This window comes from Myotis nattereri (genome assembly GCF_964212035.1).
Source record: "Myotis nattereri genome assembly, chromosome: 15".
NCBI lineage: Eukaryota > Metazoa > Chordata > Mammalia > Chiroptera > Vespertilionidae > Myotis > Myotis nattereri.
In genome coordinates, this window is record NC_138090.1 from 18,987,506 (window position 1) to 19,011,175 (window position 23,670).

The 23,670-nt window shown below is 41.6% G+C and overlaps 2 protein-coding genes across 2 annotated transcripts; one reads left to right on the forward strand and one right to left on the reverse strand.

Moving 5' to 3' along the window:
* Positions 1–507: 507 nt before the first annotated feature.
* TMEM231 (transmembrane protein 231) lies at positions 508–21,220 on the reverse strand. Its single transcript, XM_081108261.1, has 7 exons — positions 21,041–21,220; positions 20,767–20,936; positions 14,689–14,817; positions 14,205–14,348; positions 4,685–4,766; positions 2,761–2,858; positions 508–2,369 (listed from the first exon to the last, which is right to left on the reverse strand). Exons 1-7 carry the CDS (start codon positions 21,177–21,179, stop codon positions 2,181–2,183), a joined length of 951 nt encoding a protein of 316 aa, XP_080964387.1. The 5' UTR covers positions 21,180–21,220; the 3' UTR covers positions 508–2,180.
* Positions 7,660–8,370, forward strand: LOC308531143 (protein phosphatase inhibitor 2-like; the record flags this gene model as incomplete). Its single annotated transcript, XM_081108013.1, has 2 exons — positions 7,660–8,044; positions 8,150–8,370. 2 exons carry the CDS (start codon positions 7,660–7,662, stop codon positions 8,368–8,370), a joined length of 606 nt encoding a protein of 201 aa, XP_080964139.1.
* Positions 21,221–23,670: the final 2,450 nt, after the last annotated feature.

Here is a 23,670-nt window from a genome sequence, read left to right on the forward strand (position 1 = left end):
AGGCTGTGTAAAGGCTTCTTGTCGTCTCTTCCAAGTTCCACTCCACAGCGGAGCCACGTGGGGAGTAAGTGAGGCTGGAGCCCCGGAAGACACTTTAAAACTAGTTACTCCAAATATTGAGTAACCTGACTTAGCTATTGGTTACAGCTCAGTGGATAAAATCCTGTGTATTTCTCACGTTTTCTCTTGCAACTACACTGTGTGATTCAGGTTCAGAAGCTACGAATATCTGATCTGTAAATATGACATTCATCAGACACAGTTGTAATTTTCCAGCCTGTGGTTTCCACATGCAATGTGGATTCCACCAAACACTCACATTTACTTGGGGCTGGACCAGGGGACTTTTGCCAAAGAGCTAACAAAAGCTCCAAGGTCTTTGAGCAGAACCCTGGCAAAGCAAGACTGCTGGAGAGTAACTTGGAGAAATGTGTGCTACCTCTGCCCTCCCCACTCTTCCCCTTTCCAAACCTGTCCCCTCTAAAAAGCCACATGCAGCCTCCATTTTGAACATTTTAATTAGAAAGTTATGAAACACATGGTTTGTTATACAAATTTTGTCTTACATTAAAACAATTTAATAAAATGCAAAGCAATGTCTATACATCTTTAGCTGTCTTTCCATATCTCCTTATCTTTTTGTAATTCAGAAAATTCAGCAACCAATTTTCATTGATTGAAATCTCAAAAAATTTTTAGGCATATAAATAAGCAGTCCTAAAGTTTAAAAGAAAAACCAGAGGGGCCACTGTTAGGATTTTGTGTGCTTGAACACTTCAAAATAGCTTTGTTTCCAAAATACTTATTTTAGTCAGTCTGAAAGAAAAGGTGGTTTGGAAATAAAAACTGAATCTCCAAGGTAAACTGAGGCACACACTGAAGTGTGTGTTTATGACTGGGCCTGAAGCACAGGTCATAGTGGGTGTGTCCTTTCAGTACCAATGACATCTCGGGATCATAAAGCAGATCTATCCATCCTCTGAGGAACCCCATGTTTTCTTAGGGCGAAAAGAAATCAGTCTCTGTGTGTAACAAAGACCTGTCCCAGCACTCTTCTCCTGCAGACACTCGCTTAGTCATGAGCGTCATCTGACTGGACTGCCCGCCATTCTGGTCTGGGCCAGGCTGGACTGAGCTGCGGGGACTAGCATCCTCTTCCTCCCCGCACTGCTCCTTGCGTCCCTCCCAAAGCGGCCGGCTCCGATGGGCACCCTGTTCCTTAGTCAAGGGAAATACAAGGAGCTGGGCTTCCCGCTAGCCCTCCAAATAAACTCTGTGGTTGTTGGGCAGGGAGCCAATACCAACAACAGGTCCTCTGTCACCCATGTCCTTTTCAGGAAGGGGGAGAGGCTGTCGAGAAGGAGGAGTGGCAAGTGTCCAGGCTGTTGGGTGAGGGCCAGAGAGAAAAAAAAAACGGTTACAATCCTTATTCCCCCCACAGTTGCCCAGAGGATTGTGAATGAAACAGCACTTCTGACTTCAGCCTGCTACTCCAGGGGCACAGACAGAGAGCAAAAGGCAGGGCAAAGAGCCAGCCACATAAGGGCAGGATAAAGGGCTTTTCAGCTGAGCTGATGACAGAAGATGTCTGTTAGACTGAGGGCAGGTGGATGGTCCTAGTGTCCTCAAGTTGCCCACCCTCACGTGGGTGCACACACATGTTCTTGAGCACTCCCTCTCTCTCCAGTTCTCCAGTTAACGGCCTCTCAGTTCTGGAAATCAAAGTTCTGAATGGGGGAAATGCTAATGATTTGCATATCTGTTCTGAGAGCCCTGAAAAGAGTCAAAAGTGCCTTACAATTGGGGGAAGAAATGCATAGCATGTTTCTCGGTTCAAGGAAGCAAAGGTCTGCTTGACTAGAGGTGATACTCTTTCCAACATGTCTCAATTGATTATAGTTTTCTCTTGAAATTCAAGTCTAGGGCAAAAAAAGGGGGGCGGGAGAGCAAATTATAGCCTTTTCAGACCTTCCCACAAACTAGTCTCTGAAGATTCTGGTAGGCACTTAGAAGATAGGGAATTTGTGTAGAGAAAAATTAGAAAGAACTCTTCTTTGTCGCTGGTAGGAAAAACACACATGCTGGCACGTGTCCATGGGCCCTTTTCCGAAGTGTCCTAAGATGGCCGTTCTCAGAAGACAATATGAGGTAGCCAGGTCCTGCTTAGAGTCATGGTCTTCTTACGATAAGTGCTGCTTATAGAGTTCTCCCTGGGGCATTGCTGTTACAGGGATTGTGGTGACCACTTGATTCTGAAACACAAATCTTTTTATTCTTTCAAACACCCAGAGGAAGATAAGTAGGATACTGACATACTGGATCCAGGCAAACTTTATAATTTCCCAGAATCCTGGTAGATAAGTATACACAGTTAAGGAATCTCAGATGACATTTTCTAAGTAAATGTTACCAGTAAACGGGTAAGTTTAGACAGGATATGGCAAAAATGTTTCAAATACCTCTAAGATAAAAGGGATAACAAAAGATTATTAGGACATAAATATGGATGATTCTGGCCTAGAAAAATTGCTCATAAAGAAATAGGAACAGGAAATGAATTCCCCAGCCCCCCCCCCCACCCCCCCACCCCAACCCTCGTATGAATAGCAGACAGAGTGGTTTGTGTGGGGCTGCAATGCTGTAGCAATTTCAACTTAAGGCTTCCCACATCTGTTTTTTCTTGGGACAAGTGAGGAATCCTTTTTCCTTTTTTGAAACTGAGCTACTGTTGGCTTCTTAGCAGAAAGGATATGATATGACTTCCACAGGGTATCGGATGATAGCATTAATCACAAATGGAGCTTCGGCAGCCCTTCCCACCAGCCAGACGGGGTTGGGGACAGTCAGAATGGTGGTTACTGCAATACAATCAGGAATTAATCCACAAATGCTCTCTTTGGCAATAAAATATCGAGGGCTATGCCCAGCTGGTGTTGCTCAGTGGTTGAGCATCAACCCATGAACCAGGAGGTCAGTCAGGGCACATGCCCAGGTTGCCAGCTCGATCCGCACTAGGGTTGTACAGGAGGCAGCTGATTGATGATTTTCTCTCATCATCTTTCTATCTCTCCTTTTCCCTTCCTCTCTCTGATATTAATAATAGCATATATAAAAATATTTTAATTAAAAAAATACATGTAAACTTTAAAAAAATTGAGAGCTATGAAAATACTCTTTTGACCTCTCAGGCAAATTCTGTACTTCAAAATTTATATCTAAGAAATGATTTAAAAGGAAAGAAGTGAAATTGAATATGCAAAGTTGCTTACACTTTGTTAAAATACTTGTCAAAACACATCATAAAAAAATGTGGAAACAGCCTATGTGTTCTTCTGTAGTTGTTGAGTGGCTAAGCAAAGGAATACTATGCTACCAGTAAAAATAACACCAATTAAAACTTTGTAGCAACATGGGAAAAATGTTTATATTACAAAGTAAATAGAAATAAACTGGCCTGGTCGGTTTTTCTCAGTGGTTAGAGAGTCAACCACAGACCAAAGGGTCGCAGGTTTGATCCCCAGCCCCAGCTGGAGCATGTATGGGAGCAACCAATCAACGTGTCTCTCTCGCAAGGATGTTTTTTTCTCCCTCCTTCCCATTTACTCTCTCTAAAAGCCAATGGAAAAAATATCCTCGGGTGAGGATTAACAACAACAACAAAAAGAAATAAACTGGATCCAAAAGTGTCTCTAAATTATGATAGCAGCTATATAAAAAGATTTGCATATAGCCAGGCAACTTTGGCTCGGTGGATAGAACATCAACCTGTGGACTGAAGGGTCCGGGTTTGATTCCAGTCAAGGGCACATACTTGGGTTGTGGGCTGGATCCCCAGTGTGGGGTGTGCAGGAGGAAGCCGATCAATGATTCTCTCTCATCATTAATGTTTCTATCTCTCTCTCCCTTCCTCTCTGAAATCAACTGAAAAAATAAGAGAGATTTGCATATAGAAAAAAATTTTAAAAACTTGATTTGTAGTGTTTTAGTTTAGTTTCAATGTTTTTTTGTTTTAAAATTTATTTTTAAAATAATGCTGTTCATGTATTACATAAAATCAGAAAGAAATACTGGAATTGCAGTCCCGCCACTTGTTAAGTGTCTGTGCTTAGTATCCATGATGTCTGGTTGCCAAGCAATACTTAATATGTCTTTAGAGAAAACCTCAGACCACCAACCAGCCAAGCAGGCCAAGTCAAGTGCATGGGATGGCCTAAGAGCCTCACCTCAGTAAGGGACGGACACACTCTGCCTTATAGCCAGAACCTTGGGTGCATCGCATCTATTCTCCTAATTCATTTGCTGGTATGGGGTGAGTCACTCACATTCCCTATTTCCATCTGAAAACTAGAAACAGTAATTTGTCTTTGGCTTCTTTTACAAGTAAATGGAGCGCCTCAATTACGCTTATTTTTAAAAAAGGAAATCCATCAAACCAGTGGTGGAATAGATATGGCAATTAATTGGCACTAACCTGATGGATCATAGAAGTGACGGTGGCGTGGACTGTGGGTCTTTAGATCAGGAGGAAAAAGGAAAAGCGCCAGGTTGCCTGTTTGTCTCACATCACTGAGCATTCATTGGTTTTGACATTTTCATCGTGATAAGGATTCCAATTCTGTTTCTCTCCAAAGACCCCCACTAACCTGGAAAGTCTTTGTGAAGCAGCTGAATGAAATTTACTCACTGTTCCTTTCTTGATAGGCAGCAACAATATGCGTGAGGTCATAGTCATGGGCAAAAGGACTGGTTCCGTTGATGACAGACACCTGCGATATAGGAGGAGGCCCTGATGTAAGCACCGGAACAGCTTCTTCTCTGGCCTTTCTACCCTCCTGCCCGCCCAGGACCACCTTCTTGTTCTTGGGGACCTATTCCAGTCTTACAATAATTTATTTGCTCTCAATCTTTCCACTTGTGGGATGGAAACAAGGGGTCAATATCTACTTTTCATAGGTTTTTAAGCTATTTATAAAATACCTCTCTCTATTCCAATGTCAGAAATAAATCCTTTAATTTTTAAAAATAGACCATATTTTCAACTTCTTTGTCTTGTCCTTGCTCTTCTCTAGATGATCTTTCAAATGTAGATTTGGAAAAAGGATAAAGTGCAAATAGTAAGCATATAATCCTCTGAAGAAGGAAATGACTTCCTGCCCCCTAGTATCATATTCCCATTGATATGGGAATAAAAAGTGCTATGGGTTTCTAGGTGAAGGCAGATTCAAATGCTAAAGACTTAAGGGAGATATTTAAAAATGTAAAATAGCCTGGCTGGTTTTGCTCAGTAAAATAGCCTGGCCGGTTGAACATCAATCCATGAACCAAGAGATCACAGCTTGATTCCTAGTCAGGGTACATGCCCAGATTTTGAACTTGGTCCCCAGCGGGAGCGTGCAGGAGGCAGCCAATCAATGATTCTCTCTCCTCATTGAGGTTTCTATCTCTTTTTCTCTCTCCCTTCCCTTCGCTGCAATCAATTAAAAACAACAACAAAAAAGTGAAATAAAAAAAAGGGTTCCATTCCAAGATAGCAACAAAGGAACTTCCTGAACTGACCTCCTCCCACTGACAAACTAAATCTACAACTATACATGGAGAAATTCCCTCCGAAAGAAATTCAGAAACTTAGTTGAGTGACTCCTACACATTGGGCAAATGAGAAAATATCCACATCACCCACATTGAAATGATCTTAGCAAACCCTCAACTACTAGGAGCCACAAGAACACTGAAGGCAGCTTGGAAAATGACAAAGGCTTGACAGCAACGAAGAACTCTGGCTGAGCTGATTGGTAAGATTAATTTCCTACATGAGTCCACTCTGTCAAGACTGGGAGAGAGGGATGTTTTATCTAATGCACAGAAACCAACAGAGAGTCAAGGAAAATAAAGAAATAGAGGAATATGTTCCACACAAAAGAATAAGGTAAAACTCCAGAGACAGACCTTAATAAAATGGAGATAAGTGACTTATTTGAAAAAAGAATTTAAAATATCAGTCACAAAGATGCTCACTGATGTCAGGAGAATAATTCATGAACAAAGTAAAAAAGGAATTATAAGAAAATCACAGCTAAATATACCTGATGAACAGAAATGCAAAATCCTCAACAAAACATTAGCAAACAAAATTCAACAATACATTAAAAGGATCAGATACCATGATTAAGTGGGATTTATTCCAAGGATGCAAGGATGGCTCAACATCCACAAAGTAATAGATGTGATACACCACATTAATAAAATGAAGGATAAAAATCTTGCCTGGCTGGTGTGGCTCAGTGCTTGAGTCTCAACCTATGAAACAGGAGTTCACAGTTTGATTCCTGGTAAGGGCACATGCCCAGTTGCAGTGGTGTGTGTGTGTGTGTGTGTGTGTGTGTGTGTGTGTGTAGGATTCTGTTGCATCATTGATGTTTCTATCTCTCTCTCCCTCTCCCTTCCTCTCTGAAATCAATAAAAGAATATTTTTTAAAAATCATCTTAATAGACGCATAAAAAGCATTTGACAAAATTCAACATGCAATTATTTAAAAAAACACCTCTCAACAAAGTGGGTACAGAGGAACATACCTTAATATAATAAAGGACATATAGGACAAGCCCACTGCTAATATCATGCTCAATGGTGAAAAGCTGAAAATTTTCCCTCCAAGATCAGGAAGAAGACAAGGATGCCCACTCTCACAACTTTTATTCAACATAGTATATGAAGTCTCAGCCAGAGCAATTAGGCAAGAAAAAGAAAAAAAAGTCATCCCAATTGGAAAGGAAGATGTAAAATTGTCACTATTGGCCTATGACACAATATTATATAATAGAACACCCTAAAGACTCTACCGAAGAAACTGTTAGAACTTATAAATGAATTAGTAAAGTTGCAGGATACATAATCATACACAAAATCACTAACAATGAAGTATTAGAAAGAGAAATTACAAAAAAAATCCCATTACATTGCATCAAAAGTAATATAAAATACATAGAAATAAATTTAACTAAGGAGGTGAAATATCTGTACACTGAAAACTATAGGACATTGATAAAAGAAACCGAAGAAGGCACAAATTAATGGAAAGTTACTGTGTTCATGTGTTAAAAGAATTAATGCTATTAAAATGTCCATACTACCCAAAGCTACCTACAGAATCAGTGGAATCCCCATCGAAATCCCAGCGTTATTTTTCACAGATGTAGAAAAAAACAATCCTAAAGAATGTATGGAATCACAAAAGACCCCAAATAGCCAAAGCAATCTTGAGAAAGAGAAAGCCGAAGGCATCAAACTTCCTGATTGAAACTGTATTACAGGCTGTTGGGCTTCTCCGCCTGCCGCGGATACAGTGCGTTGGCCACAGGCGCACCCAGAGCAGCCAGCCGCCGGCGCCAGCGCGGGCTAGCAGGCGCCAACGCGTCGGGGTCGGGGTCCTTGTGTCGTGAAAACGACGCTAGTAGCTGTCACCGTGACAGCAGGTGCAGCGCTTTAGCCCCCGGTGGGCTCGGCGGCTGCCTGGCCAGTCTCCCTTCGCCCCTAGCCCTTTCCTTCCTGGACCCAGCGCCAACCAGCGACCCTTAAGCCCACCATCGCAGCGGGCCATGGCATCCTCGCACCAGGCCATGGCAGTCTCGCAGCGGGCCATGGCATCCTCGCAGCAGGCCATGGCAGCCTCGGCTTCGCAACAGCCCATTAAGGGGATTCTGAAGAACAAGAGTTCTGTGGCTTGCTCTCTGGTGCCCTCCGCAATACAGCAGCGGAACAAAAGTGTGGACGAACTGAGTAAAAAATCCCAGAAGTGGGATGAAATGAACATCGTGGCGACATATTATATAGAAGACGAAGATTTAATTAAAGTACATGAACCAAGCACTCCAGAAAATAGCATGGAAAGTGATGAAGGTGCTCTGTGTGATTCAGAAACCATTGAAGTCCTGAACCCAGAGATGTTAGCTAAGAAATTAGCTGCTGCTAAAGGCTCAAAGCCAAAGTATCTGGTTCGTGAACAAGAAAGCAGTGAAGATGAAGACAGCGACTTCTCAACTGAAGGTAAAAAGTCTTTATTGACTACCTGCTGTTTATTCTTTTTCAGGTGCTCTGTAGGAAATGAGCAGGGGGGAGGAAAGACCCAGCTTCACAGAATTTCCAAACGAGTTAGTGAAAAACAGCTAGAGTTTGAAATGAAAAGGAAGCTTCATGATAATGAAGGACTTAATCTTAAATTAGCTAGGCAATTAATTTCAAAAGAACTACTTGAGTTGGAGGAAGATGAAGAAATATCAACAACTGCAGCTGGAAAAAATATGAATATGGAAGAATCAAATCAAGGATCTACTACAGGTGACCAACTGCAAAACAAATCACACAGTTCATAGAAGAGATTTGTTCAACACTGTGATTGCCTGATACAAACCCTATTACTATATCATACTGCTTCCTGTTCTCTACAATTCATGACTTAAGTACCAAAATGCACGCCAGTTATTATATGGAGCCAATAATTAAATAACTTTAGAGACTAAGTAGACTGAAAATGCCTAATTGATACATATTCTTGTGCCTATTACTCACTACAAATACAGCATAGTATCAGTCCAAAACTGTACTACTTTTGTAAGAACACTCGTTAATTTGCATAAGATATTATATAGCTTATGATGCTTTAAAGGTTAAACAATATCTTGGGGAGGGCATCTAATTTATTTTCTTCACTTCTAGATGTAATAGCTCTTATAAAATATCAAAATCCTATTGGATTATATAGGCTGATAAATACTCAGTCTGAAAAGTATTTTAACACATGTCTCAACTTGATTTGTTTATTTGAAAAGGATTATGATAGGAGTTACTGTTGCATTTTCTGGCCTACTACCTTTAAAATTCCTTTTGAGTTGCTTTATGTTTAAAAGGAAAGAATTAAACTGTTTCCCACTGCCCTGGATGGTTTGGCTCAATGGATAGAGCATTGGCCTGCAAACCAAAAGGTCCCAGGTTTGATTCCAGTCAAGGGCACATGCCCAGGTTGTGGACTTAATCCCTAGTGGGGAACTTGCAGGAGGCAGCCAATCCATGATTCTCTCTCATCATAGATCTTTCTATCTCCCTCTTCCTTCCTCTCTGAAATCAATAAAAATATAAAAATATTTTTAAAAAATAAACTGTTTCCCACGAAACTAGTTTTATTGCCCTTGCCGTGAGGCTCAGTTGGTTGGATCATTGTCCCATACACCAAAAAGGTTGCAGGTTCGATTCCCGGTCAGGGTACATATGGGAAGCAGTTGATCAATGTTTCTCTCTCTCCTTTCCCCTCTCTCTAAAATCAATAAACACATCCTCAGATGAGGATTAAAAAAAAAAACTAGCTTTATTCACAAATAAATTATCAGGTTAAATTTACACTAACATCTGACTTCAGATCAGTTTTTAAAAATAAATGTAATAATATAGTCTCAGCATTCCCTTTATATGCCTGTCCTAACCACCTGCCTTTGTTTCTTATTTCTTTCCACATATATACACACAATAATCTTTAACCTTTACACTAGTAAAGGTTCATAAAGATTGTCATGACATTAGGAACTCTTCTTTCTCTCATATATTCTATCATGTACTACAACAATGAAAATTTTATTTTGACTATCAATGCTTATTTTTTTCCTTCTAATACATGGAGAAAACAGATTTAATAGCAGCAATACTACAGGAAATACAATTCAACTGCAGAATTTCTACACTGTTCTGATTTTAGCTTGCTAATTAAATTGCTATTACTAGTTTACTATCTGACTTAAACAGACCTTAGGATACAACTGAGATTTTTTTTGTATGATGGGATAATTGTGTGTAGCCAGTAAAATAATGATAGTTCCTGAATGTACAGACAGAAGTAATCCTGAAAGTATTTTAATTTAAAAACTTTAATCCCTGCTTTAAGGGAATATGATAATGTATACTATGACAAATGTACTTTATTCTCCTAACACTGTAAGGTTGAGACCCCCCCACCCCTGGAATGAAGTGCAATTCCTGTGTATCTTGGTTTAGTGATAATTGCACTTTTAGTCAATTATTTGTATCTTAAAATTTTTTTATTATCCAAAGAATCCATTATATGAACAGACTTTTAAAAAAATTAAATATATTTTTATTTATTTCAGAGAGGTTGGGAGAGAAAGATAGAAATATCAATGATGAGAGAGAATCATTGATTGGCTGCTCCTGTATGCCCCCTATTGGGGATCAAACCCACAACCAGGGTATGTGCTCTGACTGGGAATTGAACTGTGACCTCCTGGTTCATAGGTCGAAGCTCAACCACTGAGCCGCACCAGCCCAGGTTGAACAAACTTTTAAAATAATTTCTGTATATTATATATATAAAATGGCTTTTATTGTACAGCTTATCTTCCACTTACAAGTTTATGGAAATATCAAAATATGTCAAAATAAATAAAAAGTAGGAGAAAAAATAAAACTATAGTAATTGAAACAGTATGATATTGGCATAAAAACAGACACATATCAATGGAACAGAATAGAGAATCTAGAAATAAACCCACCAATATATGGTCAGTTAATTTATGACAAAAGAGCCAAGCATTCAATGGGGAAAGTATAGTCTCTTCAATAAATGGTGTTAGGAACACTGGACAGCCACATGCAAAAGAATGAAATTAGACTCCTATCTTACATCATATATACAAATCAATTAAAAATGGATTAAACTTGCCCTAGCCTGTTTGGCTCAGTAGATAGAGCGTCGGCCTGTGGACTGAGAGGTCCCGGGTTCGATTCCGGCCAAGGGCATGTACCTTGGTTGCGGGCACATCCCCAGTGGGAGGTGTGTAGGAGGCAGCTGATCAATGTTTCTCTCTCATCGATGTTTCTAACTTTCTATCCCTCTCCTTTCCTCTCTGTGAAAAATCAATAAAATATATTTAAAAATAATAATAAAAAAATAAAAATGGATTAAACTTAATTTAAAACCTGAAATTGTAAAACTAGAAGAAAACATAGCAGGTATGCTCCTTGACATCAGTCTTGGCAATGATTTTTTGGATTTGACACCAAAAGTACAAGCAACAAAAGCAAAAATAATAAGTGAGATTATGTCAAGTTAAAAGCACAGCAAAGCACAACAAAATAAAAAGGCAACTTACAGAATGGGAGAAAATATTAGCAAATAATATATCTGATAAGGGGTTAATATCCAAAATATATGAAGATATAAACTCACACAACACAATAGCAAAACAATCTGATTTTAAAAATGGGCAGAGAGCCCGGCTTGTGTGATTCAGTGGTTGAGCATCAACCTATGAACCAGGAGGTCATGGTTCGATTCCCAGTCAAGGCACATGCTTGAGTTGCGGGCTCGATCCCCAGTAGCGGGTGTGCAAGAGGCAGCCAATCAATGATTCTCCTCATTGATGTTTCTATCTTTCCCTCCCTCTCCCTTCCTCTCTGAAATCAATAAAAATATGTATTTTTAAAAACAAGCAGAGGAACCAAATAGGCATTTTTCTAAAGTAGACATATAGCCCTGACTGGTTTGGCTCAGTGGATAGAGCATCGGCCTGTGGACTGAAAGGTCCCAGGTTCGATTCCGGTCAAAGGCATGTACCTTGGTTGCGGGCACATCCCCAGGAGGGGGTGTGCAGGAGGCAGCTGATCGATGTTTCATCAGAATGTTTCATCAGATGTTTTCATCAATGTTTCTATCTCTCTCCCTTCCTCTCTGTAAAAAATCAATAAAATATATATATATATATATATATATATATATATATATATATATATATATATATATATAAAAGAAGACATATAGATGGCCAACAGGCACATGAAAAGGTGCTCAACATCACTAATCATCAAGGACATGCAAATCAAAACCACAATGAGGTATTACTTAAAGCCTGTTACCAAAAATACAAGAGATAACAAGTGTCGGCAAGGAGATGAGGAAAAGGAAACCCTTGTGCACTGTTGGTAGGACTGTAACTTGGTGCAGCCACTATAGAAAACAGTATGGAGGTACCTCAAAAAATTAAAAATATAACTACCATATGATCCTGAAATTCTACTTCTGTGTATATATCTAAAGGAATAAAACAGGATATTGAAGAGATGTTCACTGCAGCATCATTTACAATGGTCAAGATATGGAAACAACCTAAGTGCCTGTCTGTCAATGGATGAATGAATAAAGAAGATGGGATAAAGAAGATAATTCAAACATGAAAAAAGAAGGAACTCCTGCCATTTGCAACAACATGGATGGACCTTGAAGGCATTATGCTAAATGAAATAAACCAGACAGAGAAAGAGAAATACTGCATGGCATTCACTTATATGTGGAATCTAAATAAGAAATCAAACTCATAGAAACAGAGTAGAAAATTGGTTGCCGGGGGCTGGGAGCAGAGGGCAATAGGGAAAGGGTTAAAGTACAAAGTTTCAGCTATAAGATGAATAGTCTGAGGATCTAATGTATAACAAGATGACTACAATTAGTAATACTGCACTATGTAACTGAAATTTGCTAAGAGAGTAGAACTTAAATGTTCTCAGACATATACAAAAAAGATAAATGTGTGGTGATGGATGTGTTAACCAATTGAAAGGAATCCTTTCACAATGTATTCATCTATCAAATCACCATGATGTATACTTTAAATAGTTTACAAGTTTGTCAATTATACCTCAATAAAGCTGGGGGGAAAAAAACCCACAAAAAAAGTAAAAATCTTTTTCAAGTTAAAAAAAAAGTGCCATATTAAGTTTATACTGTATAGTCCTCCTTTAAAAAACAAATAAAAAACTGACCTTGATTATAGCTAGGGTGACCATATATCCACGTGTGTCTGGAACAGACCTGAAATAACTGATAAAGTTCCTCTTTCCTTTTCAAAAGTAACCCAGCCCAACTTATATGCCCCCCTCCCTGGGATATAATAAAGGTTAGTAGCAATAAGTGTTGAAATGAATGAGTTCTGGTCTTAGACAATTCATGGCTCTGTTCCTTTCATGCTGTGGGACTTTGGAAAAATTAATTAATCCCTGTAAGTCCTAGTTTCCTCAAGTGTAAAATGAGTTCATTCTTTCAACAAGTCTGTCTGAGTACTTATAGTGTGCCAGCACTGTTTTAGGCACTGGGGTGAAAGTATAGATGTCAGCACTTTTACTATTGAGGGAATTAGCAAATAAACGAATAACATATCTTTAATATTTCAGGTGGAAGTAAAACAGTGAACCTAGCCGAAACCGGTTTGGCTCAGTGGATAGAGCGTCCGCCTGCGGACTGAGGGGTCCCAGGTTCGATTCCGGTCAAGGGCATGTGCCTGGGTTGCGGGCACATCCCCAGTGGGGGATGTGCGGGAGGCAGCTGATCGATGTTTCTCTCTCATCGATGTTTCTAACTCTCTATCTCTCTCCCTTCCTCTCTGTAAAAAATCAATAAAATATATTTAAAAACAAAACAAAACAAAACAAAACAAAAAAAACAAAAAACAGTGAACCTAGGTGAGGAATGATGGAGAGAGAGGGGAATGCTACTTTAGAAAGAAGTGTCAGGGAAGGACTGTGTTCAGAGGTATTTAAAAGAAAGTGAATGGAGTGGGAGCATAAGCTATGTGGATACTTGGCAGAGGGAAAGGCCAGTGCAAAAGCCCTGAGGCAGGAGCCACTTTGCGGATTTGAACAACAGCACGAAGGCCCGTATGGCTAGAATGGAGCAAGGGGGCCATGACAGGACAAGCAGCTGGCGAGTTGGGAAACGGCTGAGTAGGCATCTCCTGAGGTTGCTGTGATGATTAAACAAGATAATATATTTAAACCTCTTAACTCAGGATTATGTGCTCCAATAATCGGTAGTTAGCATTATTTTTGAAATGTTGTACATAACTAAAAAAGGATCACTTAAAATATGGTGTGTGTGTGTGTGTGTGTGTGTGTGCGCGCATCCAAAAGCATTTAACAATTTGGTTCTTAGATTAAAAACAGAGATTTTTTTCCTTTCTTTCTAGATATAAATACAGGCACATCTGTCTCCATTATTTTGAAAGAATTCATGGCAGGAATTCCTCAGAAATCCTCTTCTGTGCCCCTACAGAGAAATGCTATTTCCAACTTCCATTACTCCCTCTACAAAGAACTGGTAAACACTAACATATACAAATAAAAGGAGATGGACAAGGAGAAGCATCCTTACGTTGTATCGCACGTCTAGGCCATCATAGCTTAGGGGCTGCTTCTGCTGCAGCCTCAGGTCTCCGTTCACATATAACTGGGACCCCGGAATAGCGAAGGAGGACTGAAGAAATGCCATGCTCTGCATCACGAAGGTTGACATCCTCTGAAATCATTAGAGGGAGAGACAAGATCAGTTTCAGTCAGATCTTAAGGGCTCTGGGTTCTAAGCGTCACCTGTCTGTGGTGGAAGCCTAACAGTCCCCCACATACCTGGCTTGGCCATGCAGGCAGAACTCTGCCCAGAACCCTCGGAACTGTTCAGACATTGTATAAATTAATATGGCCCTAATGAAAAACATTTGACCTGCCCAAGTTAAACCCCAACTGTACCTCAGAAAAGAGCCTTTTTCTACAGTGTGGGTTTTCCTAGAAATCAGAAAGAGGGATCTGTTCTATTAAAAGACAAAAGGGAGAGGACAGGCTTCCCTCAGGAATTGACTCACATGCAATTGGTAGGAGAAAGTCAAGATGAGTTGCACACCAAGAACATGCTCCGTGGACTGCAGGGGAAGCTCCAGTTTAAAATGTAGCATGTCCATTTTCCCGTCCTGGTTTCTGTCTTCTTCTCTAGTCTAAGAAACCCAGCGACCCTTATTAAGTCGGGAAGAATCCATATTACTATTGTACATACACAATGAACCACTGTCCTGCGATACACAGGTATTAGCTCCCTCATCAGGAGAAAAATGCATAGGTATAAGGGATCAATATTGGAGAGACACACAATGTGCATGGCCCCTGAACTTCATACGTGTGCTTCTCAAATATTCAAGGGCCAAAGTGAACAGGAATTTGAATAGGTAACAACAACAACAAACAACTGATGGTATTTTTCTTTTTCAGTCTCATTTGATATTTTTGTTTGTTTGTTTTGTTGCTGGCATCTTTTCATTTTTACAAACAGGCTGGAGCTGGTATGGAAAGTTTAAGTAGCATATCAGAATTATTGTCTACTTGTCTAGAAAAGAAAACTAATACGAATCATTATGCATTCCCCAGATTCAGCAGAAAAACACCAAGCTCTATTTATACAGTACATCGTTTAACCACGAGTGTCTCTGCGGCAAATTCTCAGTATTGGACTGCATCTCATCATTGTCAGGACTTTAAAGCCTAGCGTACTTTTAGTGCCAATCAATAAAGCAAAAAAGGAAGCTCTGGAAAATCAGTAAGCCATTAAAACCACAGATACTTCATAAATTATGTACATGAAAGTAGGGAAAACAGATCTTAGGAGGGAAAAAGACAAATTACAGCTCATAAAAAAAAACACTGGTACCCAATCTTGTCATCCATAGTCTTGCCTCTTAGTAATCCTACTACGACTAGCAGGAAAGGATGGCTACAGAAATGTGATCGCCGCTGACACCATTCCTTGGCACGCTCTGGATCTTGTTACTACAACTGATCCTTTCCCAGTGTAGGTTCCCAGAAGGATTTTACTATGGTGTATCAACATTCCCATCTGAATTCTCCATCTACTGATTCATTTTTCTTTCCACCAATACCATTATGCAAGGAAGAGATTCTTTGTTCTTTTTTCAGGCTAAGAAGGTCGTTTTAAGATGGAGCTATCTCAGTTTTCAGAAACTTTCAATTGCTTCTTTCCTTCTAGACAATAATGTCCTTATCCTCGGCCTTGTTATAGAGAAACTCGCCCTCTGTCTTCTGTTGGATACTATTTTCACTGTCCTATTCCATCAACTTTGCAGGTGCAGCGGAGGGATATCTGTTACTCGGGCTGATGATCAAATTACTGAGGCAATTATGTATTAGCAATTATGGTTAGGATAGAAAAGAGGCTGCCTTGTCTTTCTGTGAATCTTCCTTAGCTGGTATCTATCTGGGAAGACTTGGAAGACAAAGTCGGGTTAACTCTCTGGGGTGGATCTATGCCTTCTGGATCCTTAGGTTAAACAGGAAAACAAAGATCAAATGTCTCAACTTGCAAGGGAGGATAGTGGATAGGAGGGAATTGCCAGAATACAAACCCCAACACAGCGTGGGAGAGAAAAGCAATTCATTTGATCTTTAAAATAAGTCTAAGGTAAGCAGAGCAAGTATTATCCCCATTGTATAGATGAGAAAATCAAGGTTCAGGGAGGTGAAGGGATTTATTGGTACAGCTAGTAATGGGGATAAGAAATGATATAAAAGGTGCATCTCCCACAATGACCTGTCACCAAGTTAGAATCTCACTCCCCTAAGGATGGCAAGGTGGGCTACATTCTATGCTATCACTTGGACCACTAATGAAATCAATTATTTAATTCTATTTATTCCAAATCAATCTCAACACATGTGCAAAGCTATCAAGGCAGGCATTCAAAGAACTAATACTTCTTTAACACAAGTTCAAGGTTATTATCTAAAATCAAATTGATGTGTCTGGCCAAGATAATTCATAAATCACACCATCATCTTATTTCTATAAGGTATATGTGCAATTTGGAACAATGTTAATATCCACTGGTTGTTTCAACTAGTCCCACTGCATATCCCAAGAGATATAAGAATATTAATAATAGTAATAATTAGAGAGGTAGGTACTATCGTGTTCTTTATATAGTCACATTGAGGCCGAGAGAGGGTATGTAATCCAATGACAGAATTGGGGCTAGGACTTAGGTTTATAGAATCCTGATTCAGTGCTCCTTCGATAATAGCCCACAAGAACCCCAATTTCAAAGATTTCTGGTAGTTAAAGAAAGGTAATCTTTTCCAGATATATATGAAATCAATACCAATATACTAGGTCGGATAAATATAGGCATTGCAGCATTTAGTCAGTGCATATCACTCAGTCTACCTGTACCAATCAGGAAAACAGAAACAAAACAGTTATTTTAACAGAGGGAATTTAGTATAGGGGATAATTAATAGCATAAGGGGACGAAAAAGGCAAAAAGGGAATGCTGTGATAACACAGAGAGGGTAACTGCAGGAAGCAGCTCCCGCGCCTGGAGCTGGAGCAGGAAGGGAAGAGGCTGGCATTACCACCAGGAGCTGGGCCTCAGGCCTCAGGAAGGAAGCGCTTCCCAGCTGACACTGATACCTCTAGAGCTTTGGAGGAGGAAACCATGAGAGGGAATGGATAAGGCTGGAGGAAAGACTCACTCTTTCCTGTTTGTATCACCCTGGCACTGGTTCTTCAACTGGCAGTAGCAACTGGTTGCAGTTTCTAGTTTTTTCCTACTCCTAGAACAAGGCTCGTCATGCCTCCTACTGGCAGAACCTAACAGGGAGTCAGTGGGCAGAAGAGAATGTGGTTTTCATCATCTCAGTGTGAGCATCACAAAGCAGAGATAGGAGGGCGACTTTGGAGCTGACACAAGACTAAAAACAATGCACCATCTGACTGTAAGAGTTGCTATAAATTAAGGAGTGCAATTGTTTCCAAATGCCCTGACTTGCAATATTTTCCCCACCAAGTATCTCATTGTTTGTTTTTACACTGTTCATTCTGTTGAGTAATATTCTTTTTTAAAAAACATATATTTTTATTGACTTTTTTACAGAGAGGACGGGAGAGGGATAGAGAGTTAGAAACATCGATGAGAGAGAAACATCGATCAGCCGCCTCCTGCACACTCCCCACTGGAGATGTGCCCGCAACCAAGGTACATGCCCTTGACCGGAATTGAACCTAGGACCCTTGAGTCCGCAGGCCGACGCCCTATCCACTGAGCCAAACCGGTTAGGGCAATATTCTTTTATTATAAAGGCTAATTTCCTAGTTTATACCAGTGTTCATTTTACCATATATTTGTCATTGAATGTTCCGGTTTTTTCTTTTTATGTTGAAAATACTCTTTGGCATTACTCTTTGGGTCTCCTAAAAATAGGGACCACTACTTCAGGACTCCTAGACTCATCAAATCCTTACTACCTGTATTTCAATGAGTCTAAGATGTCATCCTATCTAATAATAGACAAACATGGTAATTGACCGTACCTTTGCTACGCCCCCCATTGGCTAATCAGCACAATATGCAAATTAACTGCCAACAAAGATGGCGGCTAATTTGCATACTGCAGGCAGGGCAGGACAGCGCCATCCTGCCTGCCCTGCCACCATCTGGGCCTGCTATTTGCCACCAGGGCAGTGGGGCGGGACAGCGCCATCCCGCCTGACCTGACGCCATCCAGGTCTGCTATCTGCAACCTGCAGTGGCGGGGCGTCCCGTGTGCGACCTGATCCGGGCAGCCGGGCGGTTCAGCAGCAATTGGCTGGCCCGCCCAGGCATCCTGTGTGTGGCCTGACCCGGGGTGGCACCCCAACCTGTGCGCGACCTGGGGCAGGCATCGAGGGATCGGGCCTGCTATCTGCCACCCGGGGAGTGGGCCTAAGCCAGCAGGTGGTTATCTCCCGAGGGGTCCCAGACTGTGAGAGGGCACAAGTGGGGCTGAGGGACACCCCCCTACCCTTGCCAGTGCACAAATTTTTGTGCACCGGGCCTCAAATCAATTATGAAATGCACCACCCACCAGCCTCCACCACACACATACCCTTCCCATCCCACCAATAGAGTTAAACTCTCATTTCACTGTAAATCCTATTCACAACTTTAATGACCTTTCTCACTTTTCCCTTATTTTTTATTTCTCTAAAGTTAATAAGTATTTTATTTGCTTGCTTAGTTTTCTATTTACTTATACAATTTCAACAATCAGCTTCTATTGAAATTCCTCACAATTTGATGTTTATTCAAAATCTAGTTCATGCCTGGGCCAGTGTTGCTCAATGGTTGAGTGTCAACTCATGAACCAAGAGGTCACCATTTTTTGTTTTTAAGATTTACAAAAAATGTATTTTTATTGATTTCAGAGAGGAAGGGAGAAGGAGAGAGAGATAGAAACATCAATCGTGAGAGAGAATAATTGATTGGTTGCCTCCTGCACAGCCCCCACTGAGGATCGAGCCCACAACCCAGGCATGTGCCCTTGACCAGAATTGAATCCAGGACCCTTCAGTCCACAGACCAACGCTCCATCCACTGAGCCAAACCGGGTTGGGCAAGAGGTCACCAATTTGATTCCCGGTCAGGGATTATGTCTGGGAAGGGCTCGATCCCCAGTGGGGGGCATGAAGGAGGCAGCCAATCAATGTTTCTATTTATCCCTCTCCCTTCCTCTCACTCTAAAATCAATAAAAACATTTTAAAAAAAAAAAAAACTTGTTCATGGCAATATTCTAATAGTGAAAAAGTGAAATCAAATCCATCACAGTTGTTCCATATCATGAAATACCTTGTAGATCTTAAAAAGAATAAGGTTGCCCTAACCGGTTTGGCTCAATGGATAGAGTATCAGCCTGCAGACTCAAGGGTCCCTGGTTCGATTCCGGTCAAGGGCATGTACCTTGGTTGCAGGCATATCCCCAGTAGGGAGTGTGCAGGAGGCGGCTGATCGATGTTTCTCTCTCATCGATGTTTCTAACTCTCTATCCCTCTCCCTTCCTCTCTGTAAAAAATCAATAAAATATATTAAAAAAAAAAAAAGAATAAGGTTGATTAACAAGTATTGATACATACCCCAAACTGAGCCTTTAATTTTATGTCATTATATATACCAGTAACTTTAACATTTTACAATAAGCATGCAATTTTATAATCAGAAAAATATAAGAAAATGTAATCAGAAAAAAACTTGAATCGTATTTTGTGTGTCGTTATTTATATAACTAATCAGATTTAATTTTTTTTTCATTTTATTTAGTTGCTGGGGGGAAAAAAGTCTGAATTATTTTTTTTTTCCAGCTACACAAGTTTGGCTTGCAGGCTAATAATCTCAGAGATGTTTGCTGAGATTAAACTTTGGAAGAAGGAAACCAGAATTTTCATATTTCTAAAGGGAAATGTTTTCAAAACGTGAGTGTTTGTAAAGGAAGCACTCACTTACCTGAACCGAATACTAAATTACAGACAGTAAAATGCTTCCTTTTCCTTCTGGACAGCTACAAGATGGAACAGCGGCATCTAATAAGACCAGCCCGGGAGGCGGGAGGGCATTCCCGGAGGTCGTGTAACCAATCAGGGCCGGGGCTTCCCAGGGTCAAGCCTGCATAAAAATGCCTGCTCCTTCCGTTCGAGTGTTTGGATGCACAATTGCAGCAGCACTGAGGGTTGCAACAAGAACACTGCTGGTCCTCCATGACCCATCGCGGAGCTTTCGCGACCACCTTTCTATCAGGCAGCCCACGGAAATGACGGGGCCTGCAAACAGGCAGCGGCAGGCTTCTGGACTCGGCGCCAGGTAGCACGCTGACAGCGGCTGCTAACTTTCTTGGGGTTACGGGCAGCTTGGAGATATCGAATGAAATAAGAGATTTACTCCCCAGGAGGTTAAGCCTATGTTCAAACCACTGAGCCTGTGTACACCACTTACCGTGGGATCGAGGACCCTGAAGACCTAAGCTGCAGCTCCCACGGGGCCGGGCGCTCGCCCTCTCCTACCCCCGCTCCCGCCCCTACCTCCACCCAGTCCGGGTGGGCAGCTGGGCCCCGGCAGGAACCACGCACCGAAACGAGCGGGACGCGCAGATGATCCCCCTGCAGCCGGTTGAAGGCGGGGAACGTGCTCCAGGCGAGGAACCCGCCGCGCTCGGGTCCTAGCAGGGCCAGGAGCAGTACCTGGTGCTGGAAGCGCACAGTCGGCTGCTCCTCGTAGCTGCTCCGCTTCAGCCAAAACCCTGAGGTGAAAAGGGCGGGAAGGCGGTGGGGAGGATGTCAGCCAGGCCCGCGCGGCTGCGGCGGGCCGGGCAGCTGTGGCGCGCGCCCACCGGGGGAGGCTCACCGTGGCTCCGGAAGGCCACGAGCAGCGGCGGGATGTACGTGAGCGCGGTGGCCAGCAGCAGGAACAGCGCGGCCTTGGAGCAGAGCCCCGCGCGGTAGCCGCGCTCGACCGGCTGAGAGAAGAGCTCGTAGAGCGCCATGAACACAGCGCCGAGAGAGTCCGCCCCGCCTAGAGTCTAGAGACCCCTTGGCGGTAGCGAAGGGATGAGCAAGTTTGGCTTCTCCTGGTTGCCATAGCCTTGGTCTCCACTGCAACGGACGGCGCAGGGAAGGGAACCAATAGCAAGGACGCGGGGCCTCGGTGGGCGGGGAGCTGACGAGGGGCGGTGCCCACTGGGACGGTTGACCTCGCTTTACACATTACGTGCGTTTTCCCAAAGGCGGAGTGGGAATACGTTTCTGTGCACCAAAATCGTAGCTGTCGTGTTAGTGTGTATAAAATAAGATTTTCATAAAAGTTGGCCCGAAGTTAAATATTTGTGCGTCTTTCATTAAATATGAATCAGTGGTTCATATTTGAGTTCAACCAGTCCCGATACACCCTGCATTGAAGGAAAGCACAGAACATCATTGTGTCCGTGATCTCGGACCTGGTCCTGGGCTAAGACCAAGATCGAGCCCCTTTGTCTCCAAATTTCCTGTTGCTTTCACTATATGGCAGCATAGGTTCGGAAACAGGACACAAATCTCCCGGTTCTTTGTGGGATAAAGAATAATTACTACATAGCTCTCTCGGTCATACTTTGTTACCCTGATTGGGCACAAGCTTGTCTCTCGGTTTTAGGGGAAGCTGTGATCCTCCCCAAAGATAACACTGGCTTATCACTGAATTGAGTGCCCCAATCCCCGGCTGTGAGCCAGTATTTCAAACATGGCAGAAATTCTCTCTCTCTTTTTAAAAACCATGGTTCATATCCAAGTTCTTCAAAAGGCCTTGAAGGGTCACATTACAGTGCCAAGAGGGAGTGTGGAGTCCAGTAGTTGAGGCCCTTATTTTGAAGGCAACCTAGAAGTGGCTTTTCGATTAAGAGAACAGCTGAGATCCTAACAGAAAAACAGAGAGAGGTCAAGACCTGCCCTTCTTTAAAAATGATCCAGGTTCCTTACCACAGTCCAAAATGACAATGTCATCAGCCAAAAGATGCTTTTGACCTCTGGTCCAGCACTACTCATTCTTGCTTTAAAGCTTTTCTGGGATGGCCACGAAACTCTTAAAGATAGTAATTGTATTTCTTAAATCTTGTTATGATTCTGACATTACAGTATATTGTATCTATGCTTTAAGTAGATGTCTTTCATTCAATTAAATAACCATCAAAATAAGATGGTTCTAGAATAGATCGTTCTAGTCCAGTGATGGCGAACCTTTTGAGCACGGCGTGTCAGCATTTTGAAAAACCCTAACTTTGGTGCCGTGTCACATATAGAAATTTTTTGATATTTGCAACCATAGTAAAACAAAGATGTATATTTTTGATATTTATTTTATATATTTAAATGCCATTTAACAAAGAAAAATCAACCAAAAAAATGAGTTCGCGCGTCACCTCTGACACGCATGTCATAGGTTCACCATCACTGTTCTAGTGTCATCTTCTAAGGGTGGCTCTGCTCTGAGGAAGGAGATGTTTGCCTTCAAGGCTCCTTCTTTCAGCAGAAGGAAACACACACATTGTAGCTAGTGTTAGCTTAGTCACTGCTGAAACAGGGAGGTGACTGCCAAGAATTTAGGTGTATGAAGTGCTTCAGCCTCCCCTGAGATGCCATGAGTTTCCAAAACTATCTATGTAATAAAAGGCTAATATGCAAATTGTCCCATTTGACCAGGGGGTGGGGCCATCCGGCCAACCGCCTATGGTCCCTCCCCCAGCCCAATCGGCCTGGACTCCACCTGTGCATGAATTCATGCACTGGGCCTCTAGTCTATAATAATAAAAGCGTAATATGCTAATTAGACCAGACATCCTTCCGGATGAAGCCGGGGCTGCGAGGGAAGCCCAGGTCCCAGGTGCCAGGGAGAAGCCGGTGCCGGCAGCCAGGGGAAGGAAGGCCTACTCTTGCACAAATTTCATGCATTGGGCCTCTAGTCTTAACAATAATAGATACTGATATTTACTCTTTGATGCCATGACTTGAAGAAGCTAGTCTTTGTGGTTCTATTTCAATTCTTTTAGAACATTTGATTTTTTTTTAATGCTAAAGATCTGCGTATATTGTGTCATTTTTATGCATTCATGACTCAGAACTGACTTTTTGGTTTCCAAGGACAAAAAGAGTCATTCTCTGAAAGCTACATATTTTAATTATGTTCTATTCTTTTCTAGAAGCTCCTATTCAGGGCCTTTGAGTCATGTTAGAACTCCTGAATATTTGCTTCAAGGTTTTCCAACACTTCTTGGCATTTACCTATATCACTGAACTTTTGGCTTTCCAGTTTCTTATAACTACAGCTTTTGTTTATATGTGTTAAGGAAAGATTATCCTTTGAAAAATGTAACCATCCCAAAACATAAGATTCACATTTTCTCTGAAGTCTTTCTTACTAAACCTCTCTTGGCTTTGTGTCAGCCCCATTGCCCTAAGCCATCCCTCAGTATCCCATATTCACACACCTCTCCAACATTTGAAATT